The 25603-nt window shown below is 41.6% G+C and overlaps 1 protein-coding gene across 7 annotated transcripts in view; it reads left to right on the forward strand.

Moving 5' to 3' along the window:
* Positions 1 to 25603, forward strand: part of TSC1 (TSC complex subunit 1) — a 48395-nt gene that overhangs the window by 2728 nt on the left and 20064 nt on the right. For 2 of the 7 annotated variants that reach the window (XM_082468114.1, XM_082468113.1), the window contains exons 2-8: positions 6465 to 6527; positions 13178 to 13363; positions 14815 to 14918; positions 16092 to 16244; positions 18184 to 18328; positions 19873 to 20027; positions 20412 to 20485. In XM_082468114.1, coding sequence (XP_082324240.1) covers positions 13258 to 13363; positions 14815 to 14918; positions 16092 to 16244; positions 18184 to 18328; positions 19873 to 20027; positions 20412 to 20485 — 737 coding nt within the window. In that variant the 5' untranslated portion in view covers positions 6465 to 6527; positions 13178 to 13257. Of the gene's footprint in view, positions 1 to 6324; positions 6528 to 13177; positions 13364 to 14814; positions 14919 to 16091; positions 16245 to 18183; positions 18329 to 19872; positions 20028 to 20411; positions 20486 to 25603 lie in introns of all 7 variants that reach the window. The other 5 variants (XM_082468116.1, XM_082468115.1, XM_082468110.1 and 2 more) reach the window with 3 other exon arrangements.

Consider the following 25603-nt stretch of genomic DNA (forward strand, 5'->3'; position numbering starts at 1 on the left):
CTGTCTTCTTTCAGAGTTTGTTAAGGTACAGGTATGGTTCTTTTCCGGGTTCTAGGGCCATGGTAGACTAAAGTTAACTTTTTCTGGAATTAACTGGATATTCTTGGCTGCAGATGAGCCAAATACAGCAATACATCAACCATTTCAAGCTTTTCTAAAAGTCAAATAGCTTTCGACTTCTAACAAGCCACTAAGTTCTCTGAGCTTCAGTTTATTCATTTGTGAAATAAGAGAGTAGGACTGTAAATGAGTATTTCAAAGTCTAAATTTCTGAGATTTCAAGTCCTTCTGGGGCTTCAGTTAAAGATTCTACATTGATTGAATCAAAGTGTTAATGGCTTTATAATAACTGAGCAAATGGATGACTTTTAGCGCGACCTGTTTTTATCCTTTCCTTTATATCACATTTTTAAGAAGGTATTCCTTAAAAGTTCCTCATATTATAAATCTCTCTTCGAGAGATTAGTTTTATTTGTATTAGTTTTGTTTGTTATTTAAGTAGCTGCAAGCATGAAAGAAAAGTATACTCGATAGCATTTAAATCTCGAGCTTTTTGCTTTAAAAATACATATATATTTATAATTAGCATATACTCAAAAACTGAATTTCCCCCTTCAGTGTTTAGTTTGCATGAAATACTGATTTTTTTCCATTGGTCTGAAAAAGGTTTTAGACCAGTTAAATTGGTCTAAAATCACCATCAGCAATTTTAGATTATTCTTTTTCTGACTTACTTGTTAAGCATATAGTTCCTAGACATTAGTAATTTAATATCTAGTGTCTATTTTTGGGAGGGGGAGAATTTAAAAAAATATGTATATATAAAACATATATAATCCCAGGACCTTGCTCATTTCTTCTTGTCCATTCTCTTGTGCAGTACTAACTTCTGTTCTATACAGGGAAGTAGCAAAAGGTTACAGAACACTTTTTAAGGTTGAATGAATTCAGATTGTCATCTAATGAGTAAAGTGCCCTAAAAACCTAGCTTTGATACAGAGCAAGACATGGTAGTTACTGGCCTAGAATTCACAGGTCACTTTCTAAAGTAAAGATAATGGCAGTAGAAGCCAAGAAGTATTTGAGTAACAAGGGACAACTTTACCCTTCGGTCGGTGATGGAGGACACGATGGGCCGTGGTAAGAAAAAACAGATGTGGTGACCGTAATGTCTGCAGTTGTTAAGACCTGTGCTGCTCTGAGTAGTTCCACGGAGCCCAAGAGTACAGCAACAAACATGAAGTGTATCCATTCTAAGCTACAGAATGACTGTATCAATGTTTCAAGTATAAGTTATTAAATGTAGACTTCTAAGGCTTATGTACCCATTTTGTTTAGTAGTAATATTGTTATACTAAAGTTTATATTTATTGGCACAGTGCCAAACAGTGTGCTGTGTTTTTTTTACATGCGGGATCCTGTTAGCTCTTCCCACAGCCTTAAGGGACGGGAGAGAGAGATGAGCACGCTGAGGCTTAAGGCCACTTTTTCAGTGGCTGAGCTGGGATTGGAGCCCTGTTGCTTGACTCCAGAACACACACGTTTAATCTTTCACTGGGATAAATTGTCTGAACTGCTGATCTCAGAAACTAACTCAGAGGTCAATGGTTCTTAAGTTTTGGGGGGGCCTCCATTACCCTCTGAGAATTTGTGGGAAGCTGTGGACCAAATATCCTTTTCTGTCCCATCAGCACCAAGAACAAAATTCATACAGATATAAAATTTTGGATATGGCTTCAGGAACTTTACAGACCCAGCCTGAAGCCCAGCTGATCATTCTAGATAGATTACTGCTCTTAAAAATGGACTTGGGCTTTAAAAAAGAAAGAAACAAACAAACAGCAAACAAAACAGTAGATAGGAACGGCCCACGTCTTTTAAAGATGGACTATGTACTGTTTGTATTATAAATCATTTTCTTAAACTTTTATATTGAAAGGTTCTTTACACTTCACTGGAAGATCAACCTTAGGTGTCACATTAAAAAAAAAAAATTATAAGTGGAGAACTCAGGTGTGTAACTTGCTAAATGCTTGTCAAGCTTGGCATTCAGTCTGTGTGTACGTTTAGCACCTGGCAGAATTCCATTGGGCTTTTTTTCCCAAGGTTTATGCACTATTTTTTTTCCCTTTGAACCTCAAAAGTATATATAAAATATATATTAAATATATATTTTTAATATTTCTTGCCTTCATCCTTCTTCCTAGGCTAGTGGTTCTCAACCTTTTGTGGGCATCAGAATCGCCAGGAAGACCCCACTCCCAGATTCAGAGGTCTCTGACCACCAAGGCTCAAGGCCCAAGAATTTGCATTTCTAACAAATCCCCAGGGGATGCTGACGTTGCTGGTGTGAGGACCACATTTGAGAACCACATGTGTTAGTCCTAGGCTATCAGACCCTGTGCCTTTATTCCCTCAGATATTTCTGTTTTAGTCCTGTGAACTTGAAACCTAAAGAAATCGTCACAATTTTCCTCAGGTTTCTTTTAAGGGAAGCTCTGTTTTTGAAACATACATGATATTTGGTTTATTTTCTTGGTAAATGATTTTGTTCATGCTAATAGAAAGTTAAAACGTAAGAAACATTATTTATAGAAAAGCTACACCTTACCAAAATCAAGCTCTGTCCCTGCAGGCAAGTTACTAGAGGATTTACCTCTGAAAGAAGGTATACGCTTCAGCAAATTGTCCTTCAGGGTCCCTCATGGCAAAAGTTCTGAATGGAGAATCTGGAGCTCTCCTGCCCCTGTTTGTACAACCTTGAGAGGGGCCACAACTGCTGAGACCATGCAAATCACACGTGACTACACATTTTGGCAGGTTTTGCTACCAGCTGTTTTACTTTCACACACTGAGTGGTATTTCCTACCCCTTTCTTTGCTTCTGTGCATTGGTAGGAAGAGTGAATTGGAGCTTGTATCTTACCTTTTTTGGATGCATTTGTGCTGAAGGCAACTTTATTCACTTGATAGAATATTACTCTAAGAAGTCACCTGAGCGTTACTGAGCCAGAGTCAAACATAATTGTGTAGTAGTGTATTATTAATTTTAATAAATTTATTTATTTATTTATTTTTGGCTGCGTTGGGTCTTTGTTGCTGTGCGCGGGCTTTGTCTAGTTGCTGCGAGCGGGGGCTACTCTTCGTTGTGGTGCGTGGGCTTCTCATTGCGGTGGCTTCTCTTGTTGCAGAGCACAGGCTCTAGGCGTGTGGGCTTCAGTAGTTGTGGCACGTCGGCTCAGCAGTTGTGGCGCACGGGCTTAGTTGTTCCACGGCATGTGGGATCTTCCCGGACCAGGGCTCGGACCCGTGTCCCCTGCGTTGGAAGGCGGATTCTTAACCACTGTGCCACCAGGGAAGCCCAGTAGTGTGTTATTGACATAATATTATTATCTGTATTATCTGTGTAATGTTTCTGTTCTACCTATACTGTACTTGATAATGAAATAGTCCATCTATGCCTGAACCTGTATCTGAATTGTCTTTGAACTTTTTTAGATAAAAACCTCAGTACAGAAAACAAGTTACAGTGAAGAGACATCTGCTTTCGTTTATACCTGTAGTTGTGTTTTTACATCATAGAAAAGTTGTACAAAATTATCTAGGCGATGTGATATGCAGTTACATATTTTATGTGATTTGGGGTTCTGAGGAGTCCTAGGGGCTAGAAGGCCACACACAACACTGATTTTCCAAAAGTCTGAATATTCAGCTGATATTTTCAGATAAAATACTTCGTGAAGGCATTTAGGTACCTGCCACTAGCATTTCATAAAGGTATATTACAGCTCTCAGGTCTCTCACGGCTCGTAATGCATCTTGCCTAGGGCAGAGATGTGTGAAAAAATGTGTACAAGTCCTGCTTATGACTCTCTACATGGCTGTTCAGCTGGAGTTTGTGTGTACCCCACATATACACACCATCTCTCTGTAAACACCTACAGAATGAAATGAAGGTGAAATGTGAAAACAAGTTGACGTGTGTTCCTTCTGCTTAATCTCAAAACACTAAAGCACAGAGCCATCATCTTCCTCAAACCTACCCTTTATTGCTATTCAAAAAGACTCGTAGAAGTGCAGTTACAGTGTTGCTTTCTGGTGAGAATACAACTTTTGGGTCCAAGAGGAAGAGTCCAGATCTGAGGGCATGTTTCTTTTTTAATTTGGCTTTCGAAGATAAGAACATGGATTGGCCCTGTTATGCTCTGACAGGTGTTTCCATCCATACCCCTCAGGGGTACACAGTTTTGAGGAGGGTCTTTGCCATTCCTCACTTCTGATCGGGAAGTTCACAGGTCGCATGATTTTACCTAGTAGTACATCCATAGGGCAGGATTTAAATATAAATGAATAAGTAAACACTTAAAAATATAAATAATGCCAGGTAGCCCCTGACTGGCCAACATTTATCACCATTACCATTTTTTAGCATAGCAATAAAGAAGGTAAGAAGTCTTAATGTCGAGCATTGGACAAAAAACATTCTGATTTCCTATGCCAGTTCCTTTATCTAGGACAGTGATGCTGGCTAGGCAGGCTATAAGATCTCATCTTGTATACATCCTAATTTTACCCTTGCCTTAGATATTCCTTTTCAGGTAAAAGATCCAACTGGGATTAATTGCAAGAGGAAGTCTCCATGACTCAGTGGAGTAACAGCTGAAGTTAAGATTCTGAAGATTAGAGGCTCCAGTGTTTTGATTCTAGCTCTTTTGGTTGAGTGACTGTGGCTGGGCAAGCACCCCCTGTGTGAATGGTTTCGTTGGCCTTTTTGGAAGGCCAGCCTGCCTTCCAGCTCTGCACACACACTTGCAGTATGCCACTGAGGACCACAGTTAATGGCGTTAATGCCTAGAATGTGTTCTACAAGGAAATATAATTACCCCGTCATCTGGAGCAAGAGGTTTGAATTGTTAGAGAGCCGCTCAACACACTAGTTCAACTTTGACCAGGATTGTATGTGGAAGGGCTTGTTTCCAAGCTCTTCCGTGTTCAGTGTAATTAGGCATATATAGTGTATGAGGTTCAGCTTTTCATATCTGTATTCAAGCCTGGAATGGCTACCAAAGAAGCTGATGAAGTCTTTGTTGACCTGAATAGGGTATATTTGCCCCTTGTGTGCCAGATGCTGCAATAGGCCCTGGGTGTCCACTGGTGGTCCCCCACCAGTGGGGGTCCCCGTCCCCATGGAGCTTACAATCTGGTGATCAGGCTGTACCTAAACGTAGTTTGAAGGGCCCACGTTTTAAAAGCAAACTGGAATGTATTTACATATACTCATATTTAACAAGGATATTTAATATGAGGTAACTTAGGTAGAAAGCAGGGCTAAAAGGGAAAGAAAATAGGGAGAAATGATAGCTGTTCTCATATATTTTATGCTTGTCATGTAGAAGGATTAGATTAAGGTTGTGTGGTTTCAAAGGCAGAATTCAACTTTGCACATTTATTTAAGAAATATTTTAACTCCTAATCATTCAGTGAACAAGTCCCAGGCACTGTGGCAGCTGCAAGAGGCACAGTACTGGAGAAGCCCCTGTCTCTCCCTGGCTGGAACTGCTGTTCTGGTGAGGGGGACATATTCAGTAACTAATTACACTTGCTTAGTCGGGTGTGCTCCGTGACACCAAGAAATACAGGCTGCTGAGAGTATGTGACGGGGCCTGACCTGGTCTGGCCCTGAGTGGAGGGAAGTGAAGGCTTCTCTGATGAAGCGCATGTTTAAGCTGAGGTTTTTCAGGGTGAAGACTGAGCTTGGGAGGGGGCAGAGGTAGAGTCTCTCGGGCACAGGGACAACATGTACCTGGTCCTGAAGTGGGGACGTGTGTGGCTAGTGGGGCAGGGCCGTGGGGAGGGAGGGGGTGTGGTGGGTTTGAGGTGATGTGGACCCACCAAGTGCTTCGTGCCTGGCGCTGTTCTTCCTCTCGGGCTCCTCGGGCGGTTTCTCTGTGCCACGCACCATGCCGAGGGCGATGGGCGTTCATCTCCTGCAGGCCTCACGCAGCCTTAGGAGGTAGACGCCACCGTTCTTCTCCCTGTACAGGTGGCGTAATTTAAGGTTGGACATTAGAGACTTAAGATAAATCACCCAAAGTTACACAGCTACTCAGTGGCAGAGCTTGGATTTCAACTCGGAGCTCTAATTCTGGAGCCCATCCTGCCCATGCATTTCCTGCCCATTCGTTTATAGCTCTAATAATGACAGTTAACAAAAGGCAGAGTTTACAAGTTCAGCACAATATAAAGAATTTTCCAGCAACCAACTGTTCAGAAATGTAGACGGGGAGAGGCACGTGCACCCACTGATTATAAGTGTTCATTCCAGCGGAAACCAGATGGCCACCTGTCAGGGATGTGCAGTAGGAAAGAGGTGGAAGCCAGTGAATCCTGAACTTCCTCTGTTGTGTCTGGGATCTCACTTCATTGTGAGATTGGTATTGACAGATGCGTGTTTCTTCTCTTCAGTGACCATGAAAGACACCAGGTTGACAGCACTGGAAACTGAAGTACCAATTGTCCCCAGAACAGGTAAGGTACAAACTCAGTCCAGTGGTTGGGGGAAGGTGGAAGAGAATCATTTATCCTGTCTGTGGCTGTACGGGGGCAAAGATGTTTCTTTGCATTCAGGATTAACGTTGATGGTTTTAGCTACTTGCCAGGAACTGGACCGTCTGTGCCGTGAAGTAATTAGTCAAATTACCGGTAATTTATTAACTGCTTATTCAGTGCCAGGCATGGTGTTAAGTGCATTCTGTGGTTATTTATTTTGTTCTTCACAGCCACACTTTTGGTGTATCTCCGTTTTACAGATGAGGAATTGGGCTCTGAAATTACGTAATTTTCCTAAGGTTGTATAGTTAGTACCTGGTGTACCTGCGAATCAAATCAGTTCAATCTAGCAGCAGAATTTGGTTCTAACGCCTAGATAAAATTGAAACCTGTGTGTCTGAGCAAGTCATTTAACTAGCACAGAGGTTCTCAAGCCTGGCTGTGCCTTAACAATCCACACAGGCCTATAAAACAAGCCAGATGTCCTGTCTGGCCCCCACCCCTTAACCTGCTCAGGAGTGTGTGGACTCTCCAGGTGATTCCAATGTACGTCCTGGGCCGAGGACCCCTGAGCTAACGAATTCGCGTTTCCATTGTAACATGGCTTTACTTATTAGTTGTCTTAATTCGTTGTTCGGGGATGAGTTGCATGCTATCGTGGTTTCTAGGAATTGGAGGAGTCTCAGAGTCCTGGAATATATCCTTCCTAAATATTGAGGCTTTGGCATTTCTGTGGATACTAATGTAGTCTGAGTGACCTGACTGATCCCTGAGCTCTAATTTTGAGTTTACTGGCAGGAGTGTGCAGTGCAACAGCTTTCCGTGTCTACAGGAAGGGTGTAGGGGAGATAGGGAAGTGTTTGGTCTGCTGTCTTTATGCACAGATGGCTAATGGGATTCATTTAATGCCTCACTGGTTGCTATTTGCTGTATTCTGTCACTGTCTGCCTCACCTTACCTCCTAGGAATTGTGAAATAAGGTGGAGATTTTTGCCTTAAAGACTGGTGTCTGTTCACAAACAGGGACTTAATACAGATTGTAGACTGTCTAACAAGAAGGTGGAAGTATCGTTCCCTCACGAGTAGGGGAAGCTTTCTAAGTCTGACTTTTTACTTTCAAATATTTTATGTGTACTTCACCCTGTCCTTTGTCGGAAATCCACTGCATATGAATTTGAACCCAGTGTCAGATGGTCATGATCAAATCATTGAGGCCCAAGCCGAACATCACACATCACAAATCTCAGATTTTTTTTTTTTAATTTTCATTTATTTATTTATTTATTTATTTATTGGCTGCATTAGGTCTTCGTTGCTGCGCACAGGCTTTCTCTAGTTGCGGCGAGCGGGGGCTACTTCATTGCGGTGCGCAGGCTTCTCACTGCGGTGGGCCCTCTTGTTGCAGAGCATGGGCTCTAGGCGCACAGGCTTCAGTAGTTGTGGCGCACGGGCTTAGTTGCTCCACAGCATGTGGGGTCGTCCCGGACCAGGGATTGAACCCGTGTCCCCTGCATTGGCAGGTGGATTCTTAACCCCTGCACCACCAGGGAAGTCCCACAGATCTCAGATTTTATTAAACATTTTTCAATATTGCATTTGTATTCCGTTTTAGTAGTCAGATTGTTAAAATTTGAAATTTTAACAAATTGGTCAGCTGTGTCAGCTGCTAGATTGCTCCTGGGTTAACACGTGTGTGATACTGGAAGGACATTTGTCTTCAGCTGCCACGTTTAGTCCCATCACTAACCTTTTTAGACAAAGCAGAATGTAATTCGGGAGAGTTTCTGGTAAATTGTTTTCTGGAAGGAACCTGTACCTGGGATTCATAGCTTGGGCAAGCCTCAAGGATCCTTCATCTTCAGCTACTAAAAATTGTTGACAATCTATACCAATCATTTTGAAAAGCTTTTTGATTAAATTTTTAGCCTCCGTATACACACAACTACAAGAAATTGTCTTCTTAAAACAGTTTTGTAAAGTCTGTTTTGAAATTTGATTAGTGAGTACAAAATGTGTTTGAGTATTTCATTTTTTCTTAACATTGTTTTCTTTTCTTCATACTCTATATATTCTTTATGTTTGGCTTGAAGATGATTTATCATGGATATTGTTGACTGTGATTTTGGGTTTTTTTCATGTCATAAAATTGAGGTGACAGGTTGGCATTTTATTTTTAATTCACCCTCACAAGATGTGAGGTATTCCCAACTATGACTTTTTCTTGAAAGACTACAAATCAGGACTACAAATTAAGTGAAGTTCTTAAAGATTATTCCGTTTGTAATAAATGTTATAAAGCAATTCTATAAAAGTTAGAGTTAAAATATAGTTTAATTTCTGTTATTTAGCCATGTGTTACTAAAATTTTTATAAACATTTGGCTCAAAGAATAATTACTGTTATTTGTAAAGCTATCTAGCGAATCTACCTTAATACTCATAATATTAGTTAATATATTTAACTGTTTGAAAGTTCTTAATTGTTTTTGAACATAAAAATCACATCGTTAACTGAAGCTTTTATTTTTGTAATAATAAATGTATAAATAAGTATTGTATTGACAGAATTTCAACTTATAAAACACAAAACTTAGATGTTACATCTAGAATGTTTTTACCTTTATTCAGATATTAATAGTAATTCCGTATGCATGCCTTGTCCGCATTACTGGCATCATGTGGATTAGGTCTGATGGTAACATTAACATATAGTTGTTGGTCACACATGCACAGTCAAAGGTGCCAGAAATGCTGCTGAAGTGGGCGATTCCTCAGCTTTCAGTCCTAAAGACCAAGGTGCAGCCAGATTTTGGCCAAGTATAAAGACTAAAATCGAACTTTGGTAAATCTCTATTTTCCAACCATAAATCTCAAATCTGGTTACCAGTGTATAGAGTTTCAGTTTGGTTTATGCAAAGGTGGTGACTAAGAGCCCCCCTGGTGCTTTAGATTGGGTGGTCGGGGAGGCCTCTCAGAGACGGTGTGACATTTTGAGCAGAGACTTGAAACAAACAGCCACACGAGGATCTGGGAGAAGAGCAACAGCAAGTGCAGAGGCCTGAGCAAGAAGCTGTTTTCCTGAGTTTAGGAGCCTGAGGCTAGAGCAGAGAGACGAGGGGGTGGAGTGCTGTGAAACGAAGGCAGAGGGAGTGGGGACTTAACAACTGGCCCAGTCTGGTGGAGCCTTGCAGGGCCCTTGGGAGCTGGCGCTTATTAGCTCCGTGGGAAGCCACTGGATGATTTTAAACAGGGGAGTGAAAGATTCTGATTTCCCTATTTCAGAGTCTTTTGTGGTTGTTTGGTGGCAGATAAGCTGTAGGGCGAGGGTAGTGAGGGAGCCTGGTGCTCCCTTGTCTCCAAGCGGGGATGAGGGGGGCTTGGGCTGGGGTGACAACAAAAGGGATAAGTCAGTGGGTTTGCCAGCGGATTAGATGTGAGGGTACGAGTGGTGGAAGAGCACGGATGTCACCTAGACGTTTGCTAGAGACTGATGATCATGCCTTTTGCTGAGGTCCAGGAGGCTATCAGAGTGACAGGTTTTGGGTGGGGAGTGGGCGTTGAGAGTCACGGCTTCCTAATGTAAATAGCGTCATCGATAGCACTGTACTGTGGCTTGTGGCCGCCAAAGGTAATAGTAAACTAAATGGAATGTTGCTTTGGCGTGTAGGATACAGAAATGTATTAACTAAATATTGACTTTTGGCTTCTCCTGTCTCCTATTTTCTATACTTGGTTACTTCCAAAACGGAAGAGAGACTTTCATGGCTGAAGTGGATGCTTCATGTGCCTGTGGTGCTAACCTCTCAGGGACTTTCCCCTTATCTTCTCTAGGCTGTAAAGTGTGTTTAACACGTGTGCAACTCACCCATTCCCACCACGTCCAGGTGGAGCTGGTCCCTTCCCTCCTTTGTGTACTCACTATATCATGTCCATTTCCTGCTCGTGTACATATAGTTCTTCATTGCACTTGCTAAGTCTGTCTTCCCTACTTAGCATCCTGCACTCAGTCCCTCCAGAAATATTTGAATAAGTTTAAAAGGGGAGATATTCCAATCATGGACCTAATTCCAAAAGCTTATGATTGAACTCCCGTGAGGGCTTGTTAGAATGTCAAAAATCCTTGAACTTGAGGCACTTAAATGAAGAATCCCACACAAAGCCCATGATTTATATTTTTTCTGAGGTTTAAAAAATATGGTTAAAAGGTAGAATTTTAGAACTCGAGAGAAGAGCAACAAAAGCTTGTTGCCAAAAAAAGATACTAATGTATGTTAGAATAAAACCTTATTTTTGCTTTCTATAAAGCATTTGGAAAGAGTAGGCTCCAGAAATCAGACTTTGATACCTAAATTACATTTACAATCTGAAAAACAAGCTAGGTGACCCATGACGGTCAGCCCTGAGTATCGCCAAGGTGACTGGATGGGCGCCATCTTTGTTTAGATTTGAGCTCATGTCACTCTGCTCTGGGCTGCCTGCATTTGGAGGAACAGCTCTGACATTACCATCTTCTGAATATACAAAAGACAAACGCGGAGTGTCACTAGCCTGAGAGTGGGTAAGTAGCAGTTTTATTGGAACAAAACCAAACTTAGGGACAAATTACTTTTAAGCCTGAGAATCATTTGTGATTTACCTGAAGTAGAAATGAATGTGGAGGCTAGCTAGATAAATGTGCTATTCCAGTCACCTTGAAAGTGGTGGCCCAAAGGTTTTTACCAGTATTCTTTCTGATAATACGTGAGTACTACTCAGTGAGTGTGTATCTGTGCCAGGTACTGTGCTAACTGTGTGATACACGCTATCTCATTTAATCCTCTTGGTGAACAATAAACCCTGACAGGTTGGTATTATCTTCACTTGTAAATTTAATTTAATCCAACTCACAATAAGGTGAAATTTTATTGTTTTCAGCTTTGAACGTTTACAATAAAATCTTACCGCTTATGGTCTCACGTTTCTGAGTCCTTTGAAATTGACTTCCTTTATGATTTACCTGTAAGATTTATATTTATGTAAATATAAATTTGTATTATATTCCTACATCATACTTTCTACATCAGGATTTGCTATCAAAAATGCATTTATATATTTTAATTGATTTTTCTGGCTAATGAATTTTTGATTCACCAAGAGCAAAATCAGTGAATATCACCAGGTTGTAATTAAACAAGAGCATAGATGATAGTAAGTTAATACTCACCAGTTTCAGGGGTCATTGCTACTTTAAAATTGGCATCCTTGTAGGAGCTTAACTCTTTAGCGGAGTTTTTCCTTAGCGTGGTGTTTCTCAAATGCGGCTTATTTATCACCCATATAAGAATTATTCTGCTGTGCTTATTAAAATGCATATTCCTAAGCCCACAATTCAGTTCTGGAATGGGCCCAGGAAGTTAGATCCGAGGTAGTTTTGATACACACTGAAACCTGAGAACTGCTACTTTAGCTTACCCAAAGACAAGCAAATAGAAAATAAGAATATATTTTAATGTGACTGCAAGTGACGTATACAGTTGTTGGCCTGGGAGCTGAGGCATCTAAGTTCTGCTTTACTATGTGACCTTGGCAAAATTATTTATCCTTTTTGAGTATCCATATTCTCATTTGTAAAATAAGGATAATACCTGCTTACCTCACAGTTGCTGTGAGGATCAAAGCCACAAGTTAGTTTAATGTCACATTTACGGGCTTAGTGCTTTGAGTGAAGCAGATTTCGGCTCAAATTTCAGTTCTCCCTGGTTTTGCCTCCTGCTAGCTTTTTGACCGTAAGCAAATGGGGTTGATCTTTGTTCCTCTCCCTGTAAAATGGGGACAAAAGAACCAATCATACTGTAGTTATATAAGGAGTGTATTTGATGATGTTTGTGAAAGGTGTCCAGTGCCTGTCTAATAAATGGTAGCTGTCTTTACTTGGTTTTGAAAATATAGCTTTAGGGGCCAAAGTGGGGAGAAATGAATAATTGTAAATGTGTATAGTGACACTGGAGAATGAGCTGCTTTTTCTCTATAAAGATAAGGTGACTGCTCCACTGCCATAAAGGACTGAGTTTTTGAAGGTGCAGGGTTCCCCCGTTCATGCCTACTTCCCTGTAACTAGCAGCATTTGAGCGTGTGGTAGATGTCTGGGATGAGGAGCATACACTAAAAATAGAGGAACCATCCCTGGTTCAAATGAGGTTTACGCACTTGTGACCTAACTGGCCATACTAACTTCTAGACTCTGATGGGCTTGTCAAGAAGAAGATAGCATGCTTTCAGTTCTTTTTCTGAAAATAATTCATCTACTCTTTAGATCACTGATTTGAAACATAAACATAGTATTAGCCAAAACCCAAGGTAGAATCAGAGTAGGAATAAAACTTAGATTTAGTCCCGTTATTAAGTTGCTGTGATGATTCCAACTGGTATTGTTTTTTTTTTTTTTAAGGTTTCTCTCTGTTGCATTCCCTAGAACTCCTCTTCGTAAATTTGTCAAGGACAGAATTATTTACACGCCCTAGCTTCTTTTATCAGCAAAGTTCTGGACAGACTTTTCACTGCTTCGAATATATGCTCAGTTTGTCTGGCAGGTAGTTTTTTGTGGGGAAAAATGGGGCCATTTTGTTACACCATTCCTGTTCTTTTTTTCAGTCTGGTAGTGGCACCAATGAAGAGCCTTCAAAGTCTTTAACACACATCCTGGACCCAGCACAGCGCATTCGTGTAAGATAATGGCCCAACAAGCAAATATTGGGGAGCTCCTCTCCATGTTGGATTCCCCCATGCTGAGTGTGCGTGATGATGTAACAGCTGTCTTTAAAGAGAACCTCAGTTCTGGTAAGCAGAATCGTACCCTGGTTAGCTTATCTGCTAATCAGACGAGATTGACCTAGAGGTGACTAGAATCCTGCTGATAAATTTTGGTTTTCATCTTCTAAAGAGAGTCTTTAAAACCACCAAGGAAAAGCATACATCGGTGGATTCATTCTACATGTGTTTCAAGCTTTTAGTTATGGAAATACTCAAATATACACACAAACATAGAAGTAAGAGTCACATAATGAACCCCACATACCCAGCCTTTCCTGTTTCATCTTACTTCCCTGACTTACCCCCACCCAGGTATTTTAAAGCAAATCCCAGGTATATCATTTCATCTGTAAATCACATGTGATTTTTAATATGAAACATGCTTAACCTCTCTTTTTATCAGAGAAATATAAATTTAAACAGTACCCTTTCCTGCTTGCCAGGTTGGCAGAAATGAAATATTGGTCATAGAAATGGGCACTGTTAGCAGGCCAATACATGGGCGCTCTGCCCTTTTGGAGCGTCTGTCATCGACTTGAAAGCATGTGCCATTTGGCTTACAGACTTACAAGAATCTGTATTTCATTATAGCCTTGAAGGAAATGTAGTGGAAACTTGGGAAAACCTACGTACCCTTCAGTAGGTGAATGGTTAAATTAATTATGTAGGGCCATGCAGTGGAGAACAAGGAGCTCAGGAAAGAGAATGAAGTAGGTCATAGATGCTGTCGTGGAAAGGTGTCTACAACACCTCGCTGAGTGGAAAAAACACACATACACAGACCATGGATATATGGACATGGGGCCTAGGTGTGTGTGATTGTACAAGTGTGAAAAGTTTTGAAAGGACATGAACCAAACCCAAGGGTGTTTGTCTCTGGAGAGTGGGTTGGGAGGCAGGTGGTGAGGAAGATGTTCACTTGTATTTTATGTACTTTCATATAACTTGAAGTGTTATAACAATAGACATGAATTATTTTTGTAATTAAAAAAGCAATAAAAAAAGAAGTTAGGGGACTTCCCTGGTGGTCTAGTGGTTAAGAATCCACCTTCCAATGCAGGGGACGCGGGTTCGATCCCTGGTTGGGGAACTAAGATCCCACATGCCTCGGGGCAGCTAAGCCCGTGCTCCGCAACTACTGAGCCTGCGTGCCGCAACTAGAGAGCCCGTGCGCCACAATGAAAGGTCCCACATGCCACAACTAAGACCCGATGCAGCCAAATACATAAATAAATTAATTAATATTAAAAAAAAAAGATAGTATTTCATGTGCTCTTACGGCTATTTAGGCAAATAAACTTGGTATTATCCTATTGTTAAACCTAAATTCATTTAAGGAAGCAGAAATACAACACTTCATATAACTTTGGGTAGCATGCAAAGAAACGTTTTCTGGATTTTGTGACAGGCAACTATTTGAGGTAAGTTTAGAATGTTAAAGGAAATAACTATTATAAACTGCCCTTTTCTTTCTTTAGACCGTGGTCCGATGCTTGTGAACACCTTGGTGGATTATTACCTGGAAACCAATTCTCAGCCTGTATTGCACATCCTGACTACCTTGCAAGAGCCACATGATAAGGTAACTGCTGGAACTAATGGTAGAGATTTGATACATTTTCTATGAGTGGTGTGACAGTGTCTGTGCAGCCCCAGTGCACAGTCTGTCCAGAGCTCACTCCTTCGACTTATACGTGCCATTGATGATACTGCCCCCAGATTATAACTACATATAAAAACAATTGTCAGGACACGTGCCATTGATGATACTGCCCCCAGATTATAACTACATATAAAAACAATTGTCAGGACCTATGTTTCCTGAAAAGTTTTCAAAATACAACATATTCAAGAGGCTTTTAAGGCTCTTGCTGCTTAAAGAAATCCTGTAATCCTAAACTATAATTGTATAGTGACAGTTTGATCCATAAGGTACCCATCTTTAAACCCATGCTCTGAGTAGGCTTTTCAGACTTTTGATCAATATGGCAGAATCTGTAAGTGTGGCAACTAATGGGGCTAATTGACTAGTGCTGTTTCACAGCACCAGGCACTTGGAAGACTCCTTCATGTTTTTGCTTTTATTTTTGTTGATGGTAAATAGCTAACAAAGCATTGCAATTGCAGATTTTGGTACGTCTTGTGTTTGTATGTGCTAGTGATTTACTTTACTGGGATTTGAAGGCCTTGCAATTGTCTGCCTTGCCTTTTACAGTACATCTTGGGTTTTTTTTTGTTTTTTTTTTTTTTACCCTGGGCTGAATTTTAACTTCTACTACTACCTGATTTATATCTGGGGCCAAATCCATGTAGGCTGGGCTATGGGAGCAATAAGTAACTGCTTCCAGCAGGATCCTGTGAAGCTTCAACAACCTACCACAGGCTTATTATAACATTGGTTATTATAAGAAGTGGCCTATATGTATTTCAAAAAGAGGGCCTATGAAGGAGTCCTCCTCCCCGCTTACAGACCTGTATTGTGGGACCCTCTTTCAGGAGTTGCAAACTGGCTTCCCTCTCTCAGACCAAATACAACAGTGGGTTGTTTGCTAGCATGGTTTTAAAAAATCTTGAATTTGATCTCTACCTGCATGAGCCTTTCTTTACATCAAAGGGAAGACTTGAGAGACTGGGCTATATCACTACTGCCTCTCCTTGTGTGAACTTCATACATTCATATATGCATGTCCCTTGGTTCCCTTGATTTTTCCCAGCTTTACTGAGATATATTTCTCTTGTTCTTGTGCATTTTCAGCACCTCTTGGACAAAATGAATGAATACATGGGCAAAGCCGCCTCTCGGTTATCCACCCTCTCGTTACTGGGCCACGTTGTGAGGCTGCAGCCGTCTTGGAAGCATAAGCTCTCTCAAGCACCTCTTTTGCCTTCTTTACTAAAATGTCTCAAGGTACAATGTTTGTAAGGATTTGAACGAAATAGCTTTGTGAATATAATTTCTGAAATTCTGAGTACCTTAAAACAAGCAAGCTAGATTTTAACTTTGAGAGTTTGAAAACTTCTGGTCATTTGTTTTTTCTCAAATGTAACGTAGTCCAAAATTGGTACTTAGTAAGCTCTCAGTGCATCACTGTGACTATTGCAATATGTTTAGTCCAAGCAAATGTGGTTACATTTCGGTCAGATTGGTTGACATTATGCTGTTCCAGCCCTCTTTGATTTCATCATTGTCTAGCCTTTCCTCAGTTGAAAACATACTGGTTTGTCTTGGGGGAACCCCCATTTCTAAGTTCTCTTTTGGCTAATAGAAAAATGGCTGAAAGGCTCTTTCAGCTATTTAGGAACATGTTCTGGTTGCAGCTGAGTTGCATTCTACTTTTTTGCACTAACCTTAGTGCGTTTTTCTACAGAGGGAGTCAAAACCTGAGTAGAACTTTGTGCTTTTGGTTTTGACCATGGCTTGCTGAAATACTCAGCGTTATTTGCTTAGTCTGTTTTAGTTCCTGGACTTGTTTCCTATCTATAAAATAAGGAAATGTGGTTAATATGAACTACCTGTACCTCACAGAGATATGACATGAAAATATCCAGTAGTGTTTGTTCCAGAATGGCAGTGCCTTTGGAGTCATCTGACACAGCACCATGCAAATTGATTTTTGTCTCTGCCAACAAGGGTAACTGTTTTAATCTCCCTAGAGGTGGATCTCAGGGAGTCACATTGGTAGGGTATCATAAAAATGTGCATTTAATGTTCAGGAAAAGCAGGAACAGTTTTAACAATTTTTTTAAGTGAATGGATAGACGAGAGTATAATCCGATTTTGAGGCATACTGTTTAGTTCAGATTGCAAAATACTTATCTTTTCCAAAAAGATAAGCCTTGAAAATTACTTACGGACTGTTATTCAAACCTTCAGTAAGAATGTTTTGTTAACCAAAATTAGGGTTAGTCCTTTTTACCCGAACTCATTATAGATTCTTGATTCTCCTACCAGGATTGTATGTTCTTCCTACTAGATATCCGCCATAACAAATGGCTTGGTGCTTGATGTAAAAACTAAATATATTTAAAACTTTATTTCCAGACTCGTAGATTCCTCTTTTAGTAGGAATAATGAACGTCTTAGCCTGCATGGTAGTCTTTTGATTAATATCTTGTTTCTTCGATCTGAATTCCAGTTACTTGGCAAACGTTCATAACTTAATTGTGGATCATGTGAGCTGCTGTGGCTAGTCGGAGTTGATTCATTATTCATTGGTTATTAAGTGTCTTCAATTAGTCTAAATTTATGTGACTTGATATTTCAACTGTAGACATGGTCAGAGGTCACCATATCTTCTTTTATTTGCTGGTCTCTAAATATTGCTGTGAAGGTGAGCCATTAAGTAGCCTTGTTAGTGCTATACCAATTTCTTATTAAATTATACTTCTGTTGTAATCCTTTGAAAATAGTGAATGACTTGTCAATGTATAAGGTTCTTTTTAATTGACTTTAAAAAAGTAAGTATTTTATGATTTGGTTGAATGAACAAGAATAGCAACATTCTTTCGTTCTGTTAAAAAGCAGCTTCTTGCGCTTCCCTCCAAGGGCTATAAATAGCACATCCTAAGTCTCTGGGTTTGGGTGTCCCCAAGCCCCGTTTAAGCCCCTACCCCGGATGAGTTTGGTGCGTCAGCGTGGTCCCTGCAGACTCAGCATGGTCGCGCTGGGCCCCAGTGGCTTTTGGTTGCGTGTGTTTCAGTGTTGTGCCCCCACCCGTAGGGGTAGGAGGATAAGTCTGTGCTGGGTGTCTAACCTGTGACACCTTGGTGGTAGACCCTCCAAGTGGGCGGATTCTAATGCTGCACCTGACAGGTGTTTCTTCTTTCATTGACCTTCCCGCCTGCAGATGGACACCGATGTCATTGTCCTCACAACAGGGGTCTTAGTGCTGATAACCATGCTACCAATGATTCCGCAGTCGGGGAAACAGCACCTTCATGATTTCTTTGATATTTTTGGCCGTCTTTCGTCATGGTGCCTGAAGAAACCAGGTAAAGATCTCCTTCTATACCTGTCATGCCCCACCAAGTGAGTGCTTTCATAATTGATTAACAGGTCATGTGCTGGAAGGGAAGGTCATGTAGAATTCTAAAGCTGAAATGGCTCGTTGTCACCAGCCAGATGAGGAAATACCTCAGGTACGTCCACCAGAGGCACAAATAAGAAGCATGACTGTTGGGACTTCACTGGTGGTCCAGTGGTTAAGACGCCATGCTTCCAGTGCAAGGGGTGCAGGTTCGATCCCTGGTCAGGGAACAAAGATCCCACATGCCGTGTGGCACGGCCAACAAATTAAATAAAAAAAAAGAAGCAGCACGACTGTTGAGATACCTTCCTTATTTTGTTGGCTTAAAAGGATTAGTTGTCAGAGAAACTGAGTGGTAGGTACAACTTCCTGATTTTCAATAAACTGATAAACAACTTCAATCTGTGTCATAGCAGTATAGGACTAAGCTTGTGGGACATCTTTGTCTTCCTCTGCCGGTCTATAGTGACAGAACACAAGCTTCTGGTTCAGAGAACTTGTCCATTGTAAACGTGGAAGGAGGAAAGAGAATGCAGCACGTCCTAATTAGTGTTCTAGTTTCCAATGCAGTGGGGTTTTGTTTCCATATCGACAGGTAGTACGGCTCTATCAAAATGATTCAGAAGCTATATAAACACGCGAAATTTGGAATCTTTTGGTCATCCCAGCATGAGATATTCGTGTTGAAAGAATGAAATGTGTAAGCCCTGGGAAATGGAATACGCTGGCTTTCCTGTGCAGGATTAAGTGACAAGCCTGAGGCGCATATGATGCCGGCTTATCTCGTAGGCTTTTCCTGGGGAGAAAGAAATGGCCTGTCCATTAATTTCGAGGAGCTTTATGTATACTGTGGACTTGGGGTTTTCCATAGGGTCTAGGTAAGGCTAGATGAATTAAATTTTCTATTTCTCCCACTCTTAGCTTTTTAAGCTAATTTCTGGATGGTAGTTTTTCACTCTGTAGTTACAAATCTGCATAGCTAAGACTACAAACTGATTTTAAAACGTTCTCGCGCATTCGTTCCACAAACATATGAACGCCTCTTACGCATCAAGCCCAGTGCGAGGCACTAATGAGGGTACAGAGGTGAGTGAGTCAGTGCTGTTCTCAAGAGACACGTACTGAGTAGGGCTGTGGAGAAGCATGATTACAGATTTCAGAGAGTACCGTTGTAAAGGTGGTTCAGTATTATGAGAATGTCTGGGGTCCTGTTTTAGGGGTGACTGGAGAGGAGGGCAGAGATTAGATCAGTGTGAGCCTTTATGGGTCACTCTGAGTAGATGGGAGTTTATCCAGAGGCCATGGGGAGCCACTGATGGATTTCAAACAGGGGTGTCCGGTGTGTTCAGATTTGGATTTTAGAAAACCGCTCTTACTTACCATCTTTGGAGCGAGGTGGGAGCACACGTGCGCGGAGAGTCATGCTGGCAGCCCTGTGCTCGTGTCCGTTTCACACACATCAGTCTTGTGTCCAGCTTGGTGACTCCTTTCAATGGTTTTCTTTTTTAGGCCACGTAACGGAAATCTATCTCGTCCACCTCCACGCCAGCGTTTACGCTCTCTTCCATCGCCTATATGGGATGTACCCTTGCAACTTTGTCTCCTTCCTACGTTCTCACTACAGTATGAAGGAGAACCTGGAGACTTTTGAAGAGGTGGTCAAGGTAAGTAGCAAAAACTCATTTATTAGCTACTTAGCATACTGTGTAAATAGGCTGCATTTATAACTTTTATATTAAATGATAGGGAAATTTTGAAAAGAAATTCAGCCTTCTCCCTGTGCTGCCCACTGCCCCCAGCCCTGGTAACCACTGATCTATTTTTTGCCTTTATAGGACTTGCCTGTCCTGAACATTTCACTTATATGGAATCATATAATATGTGGTCTTTTGTTAACGGCTTCTTTCACTTAACATAATGTTGCGGGATTCATCCACGTGTGGCATGTATCAGTAGTTCATTCCTTTTTATTGTCAAATAATATTTCATTGTGTAGAAATACCACAGAAGTTAAGCCTTTTATAACTTGTCAACCCAAACTCTTCTAGCCAATGATGGAGCATGTGCGAATTCACCCAGAATTAGTGACTGGATCCAAGGACCATGAACTGGACCCTCGAAGGTATAGAAACTGAACTAGTGACAGAATTTTATAGGCTCACTTAAGAAATTGAAAATGTGACCTCGGAGATGTCCCTTTTGAGGTGTTGTTGGGGGAGCATGTTCTTCTATTTATGGAATCATTCCATTTTAAAGGACTCGTACAGTAAAGAAACTTTGTATGCGTGAGTCTAGAGCATATTCCTCACAGGCAGGATGGAGGAGGTGCAGTGCAGGCACCCGCGCCGCAGAACCCCAGAAAGGCTCGCAGCTCAGTGTGATTGTGCAAGGCAGGTGCTGAGGGGTGTGGTTGGAACCAAGCGCACTGTGGAGAGTCTGGACGTCGAGTGGCCGGGCTCCCCGGGTCCCTTTCTCTGTCCTGCTCAGCCAGGCGACTGCCATCCTCCACGGGGCTTGGCAAAAGTGCCCAGGTTCCTTCTCTGGGGAAGTGGAACCTGCAAGGCTCCTGATTTGAGGACGCCAAGCATGATGGAGGGTGGAGCTGAGTCATGACTGGAAAGGAGGGACCAGGGTGAAATCCTACACACTGAGCTGTGAGAGGCTTAGCCCCTCTCCTCCGCTTCTCTCTGGCTGGCTGCCAGCCTCATGCTCCCCAGGCTGGGGATTGAAGCCTTCTGGGGGAGAAGGGGTCCACGGGTATTGACATTGGAGGATCTCCCGCTGGGAAAGGTGGCTGACTACCTGATCCCCCTTCAGCCAATTTCACTTCTCTACGAGCCCTCCTTCTGCCACACGAACCTCAGGTTAAAGCAACTTGCTGTGAGATATATGTAGAGAAACATAGCAAATGTGTAAGAAAAGTTTAGTAGTAACGCATGGATACTTGTGTAGCTGCCAGTTGGCTGAAAAAAATGGGACATTAACCTCCGCAGTTGCAGCCATCTTTCTCCCTGTTCCATGTCTCACCTCAGAGGCACCTACTATTCTTGCTTTTATTTTAATCATTCTCTTTCTTTTCTTTATAGTGTGACCACATGTTTGTTTCATTTTGAAAAGCTAATTAGGAAGCAAAGTCTGGCCTTGGAAAAGGCCGTCTTGTCATCATGAGGTGAAGGTTCCCAGGAGGCGAGAGGAGGAACTGAGTGTCTGAGTCTTGGTTGGGCGTCCCCTTCCTTGAGAGTTTACAGGAGTCCCTTCCAGGGAAGTCGGCGGGCAAGGTCATGAACAAGTCCTGGGAAACATAAGCCTTCCCCTAGTCAGGGCATCTGGCGAGGCTAGATAGTGAGGGCCAGGGGCTGGATGTGCTGCCGAAATATGGCAGAGGGAGGGGACTGCTCTGTTTGTGCTCCTGAACTCACTGCAGCTGCTTCCAGGAATAGGTCAGAGCAGAATCATTCTGTGGGATGAAATGAATGTCCCCAGCTGATCCTGGCAGAGAAGGGAGAGTAGGAACTTCATTAGTGCATAACGAGACAAGCTCAGTACCAACAAGTTATCGTCACCTAGACACTCCCTCAGTTAGAAAGAGGGTATGGTGGCAGCAGAAACCTTAGAGAATGGCCTGCAGCACGCTTGTCTCTTGGCATGTCTGTTCTGATCTGACCGGGTTGTCTTCTGTGCCTCGTACACAGCTATCATCTTGTTCTCCTGGGGCTTCTCTGTGCCTCTCTCCTGTGCAGGTTCTCCCATTTCCTGTATCTCATGCCTTCTTTTTTGGGTCACTCTTATTTTCATGGAATATATCTTCTAGTAGCTTTTAGAGAAAGGATGTCATTTTCTGTGTGGGTATAGATTTCTAGATTGGGAGTCATTCTCATTCAGCAATTTGAAGGCATTATTCCATTGCTGCCTTGCCTCCAATGCTGCTATTGAAATCAAAAGACATTTTGATTTCTGATCATCTGTGTTTACTGTCTTCTGTTTGTTCTTATAATATTCTGAAATTTCCTAGTGATGTCCCTTGATATGAATGTGTTCTCATTGTCCAGTCTGGAAGCTCCTATCTTTAAATTCTAGGAAATTTTCTTTAATTATTTGTGCTTGATTTCTTTTCCTTGACTGTCTCTGTCTTTCTTTCTGGAACTCTTAGTATTCTGCTTGGGACTTCCTGGAGCGGTTCTCTGCTTTTCTTTGCTCTCCTCTTTAGGAAATCTTCCTAAAGGTTTCCTTGTCTTTAGCTCTTAATCTTTCTATTATAGTTCATTTCTGCCACGTTTTCAATACCTAAGAGCTCTTTTTAGTCCTCTGAATGCTCCTTTTTTACAGTAGCCTGTTTTTATTTCATGGATGCAGTCTCTCATGTCTTTGATAAGATTGATAGGTGTTTTGTAAGGTTTTCTTTTCCCTACATAATCTGTTTCCTTTAAACTGCCCTTTTGTTGTTCTTTTTAAAAATTTGAGGCTTTCTGCAAAGATTGGTTTATATCTGGGTGAGGAGACTAAAAAGCTCTGCTCACAGGGATGGGGCTTGTTGACTTTGAGCTTCCTTGTAGGTCGATCTGAGCATCTGTTGGAGATGCTGGTGTCAGTATTGGTTTCCATTTGAGCTGGTCGGACTTTTTCAGGAAAGGGTCTTCTGATGTCTAGTCTGGCAAGGATTTGGCTACTCCTAGAGGGAAGAGGCTGCTTGGTGGGGAGAGGTTAGTGGTCTTGGCATTCAGAATGTACATGCTCACTTAATCCTCTTGTTTGAATAGTACTCGTGCCCTCAACCATTTCTGGAGTACCTCAATCCCGATACTCTCTGTTTAACCTCCTCAGAGAATAATCTGGATTTCTGGTGAGAAAAGTGGGAGTGTAGAGTCAGGGACAGAGTCTCAGGGCTCTAACTCTTCCTCAGTATATTTTACCCTGTCTTGCTGATTTTAGCTGCCCTCACCTACCTGTCACTCATCTCCAGAAGTACAGGTGTATAGAAGTACTCGACGTATACAAATTCTTTAGCTTTTTAAGGGTTCCTCAGTACAGATCAGGTTGACTTTTAGCTTTGAAACATTGGCAGCTTAGGATTCTGCTTTCCTGGATTCACTGAGTCAGTCACCACTTGCCTATCTGCTTTCTAGTTTCAAAAACATGTGGTGCTGTTCTCGTTTTTCTCATTCTTCTCTTTCTTGTGGGTTTATATTTAAAAGGAAACAAAGGAATCTTTACTCTAGGCTTGGTGGGGTTTGGGGAGAGTCTACAATTGGATGTGTATGTCCAATCTACTGTGTTAACTCGGAAGCCTCCTGGATCAACTTACGGAGCCTCCTTCACCTTGGATAGATGGGTCATCTGGCCTTTGAAGGAAGTTCTAACACCAAAGATAAGAGACCAATGTAAAGAGAAGAAAAAGGAGCTAGAAACAATGATAATACAGAGAGCAGAAGAAAACATCTACAGTAGCTACAGAGAGGAAGCATTTGTGCATATATAAAGGTCAGGATGCCACAGAAGGGCACAGTCAGAGACTAAAGAAAGCACTGTTGAAAATGAAAAATGATAGCCAAAATAAACATTACAGTAAAAGAATTGAAAGATACAGTTGAGAATATCTCAGAAAGCAGAATCAAAGGCTAGAGATGAGTGAAATGAAAGAAGAAATTTAAAATAATCAGTCCAGGAAGCCTAGTAAAGAAGAGTCTTTAAGGGGGAGGAGAAAACTTTGGTGGGGGAAGAAATTGTGAAAGAAATAACAGAAGAAAATTTCCAATACAAGTACAAATGATACAAGAAAATACAATAATACAAGAATTGAAGGACGTGAGTTTCCAGATTGAAGGTGCTTATCTAGTTCCCAGCACAGTCAATGAAAAAGAATGCTACTAAGCCTCAATACTGTGAAATTTCAGAACACCAGGGATAAATCTTAAAGAGAGAAAAAACCAAAGCTATAAAGATCAGAAATCAGAATGAGGTTAGCTTCTGAAACACCTTCAAAATTGAGAGAAAAAAGGTTATCAGCTTAGAATTCTATACCCAGCCAAACTGCCTATCAAGTATGAGACATTTTTAGATATGCAAGGACTCAAATTTACCTCGCATATACCCTTCCTCAGTGAACCACTGGAGCATGTCTTCCACGAAAACGAGAGTAAAATCAAGGAAGACACAGAGTTCACAAAATGGGGGACCTGACTTAGGGTCTTGGTCAGGGGAAGTCTTGGTATAACACAGCAATGTTGAGAACAACCAGTGGGAGAGGGAGGGCTCCAGCAGGGAGCTCTTTAGGAGAGGGTGAAAAATCCTGGTAGACTATTTGCATTTCATTATGAACAAATTATATTAGGCATTATTTCAGAACTGCTGGAGCCACATTAGGAAGGATTAGTAATAGACACACAGAAGACTGAGGAAAAGGAACAACAACATTCAAACTCCAGGAGAAACTAGATTGAGCAGCAAAGGAAATACTGTAGTATATGAGTAGTGCTTATCTAGTCATTATAATGAATTGTTCAAAATCAATTTTGAAACAACCAAACAATGATATACTATTTTGAGAGCACTGGGGAGAAGGGAAAAGGATATACGGAAGTGACCTAAATCCTCACCTACCATAAGGACCTTAATAGTTGATGTCTTGGGACATCCCTGGTGGTGCAGTGGTTAAGAATCCACCTCCCAACACAGGGGACACGGGTTCGAGCCCTGGTCCGGGAAGATGGCACATGCTGAGGAGCAACTAAGCCCGTGTGCCACAACTACTGAGCCTGTGCTCTAGAGCCCGTGAGCCACAGCTACTGAGCCCGTGTGCCACAACTACTGAAGCCTACATGCCTAGAGCCCATGCTCTGCAGCAAGAGAAGCCACCGCAATGAGCAACCCTTGCACCGCAACGAAGAGTAACCCCAGCTCGCCGCGACTAGAGAAAGCCTGCGCACAACAAGGAAGACCCAACACAGCCAAAAAATAAATAAATTAATTAATTTTAAAAAATAGTTGATGTCTAAAAATTCAGACGTCAGGAAATTTGAAGCATAGAAATATGGAGGTAGAGTAACAATTCAGCTGGAAGCAGCTAAAATTGGAAGCTGCCCAGAAAGTTCCTTCATGCCCTTTGAGAGGTGTTCAGTCTCCTCTCTCACTCCTGGCAACCACTGATCTGCTGAAAGCATGCTTTTTCATGGTGGTGTAATAAGTTTTCTTCTGCAGAATCTACCGCTTTGGTTGGACCTTTCTTCTTTCTATTACAAGCTGT

Source organism: Balaenoptera physalus (assembly GCF_965194825.1).
Source record: "Balaenoptera physalus genome assembly, chromosome: 7".
In the NCBI taxonomy this organism is placed as follows: domain Eukaryota; kingdom Metazoa; phylum Chordata; class Mammalia; order Artiodactyla; family Balaenopteridae; genus Balaenoptera; species Balaenoptera physalus.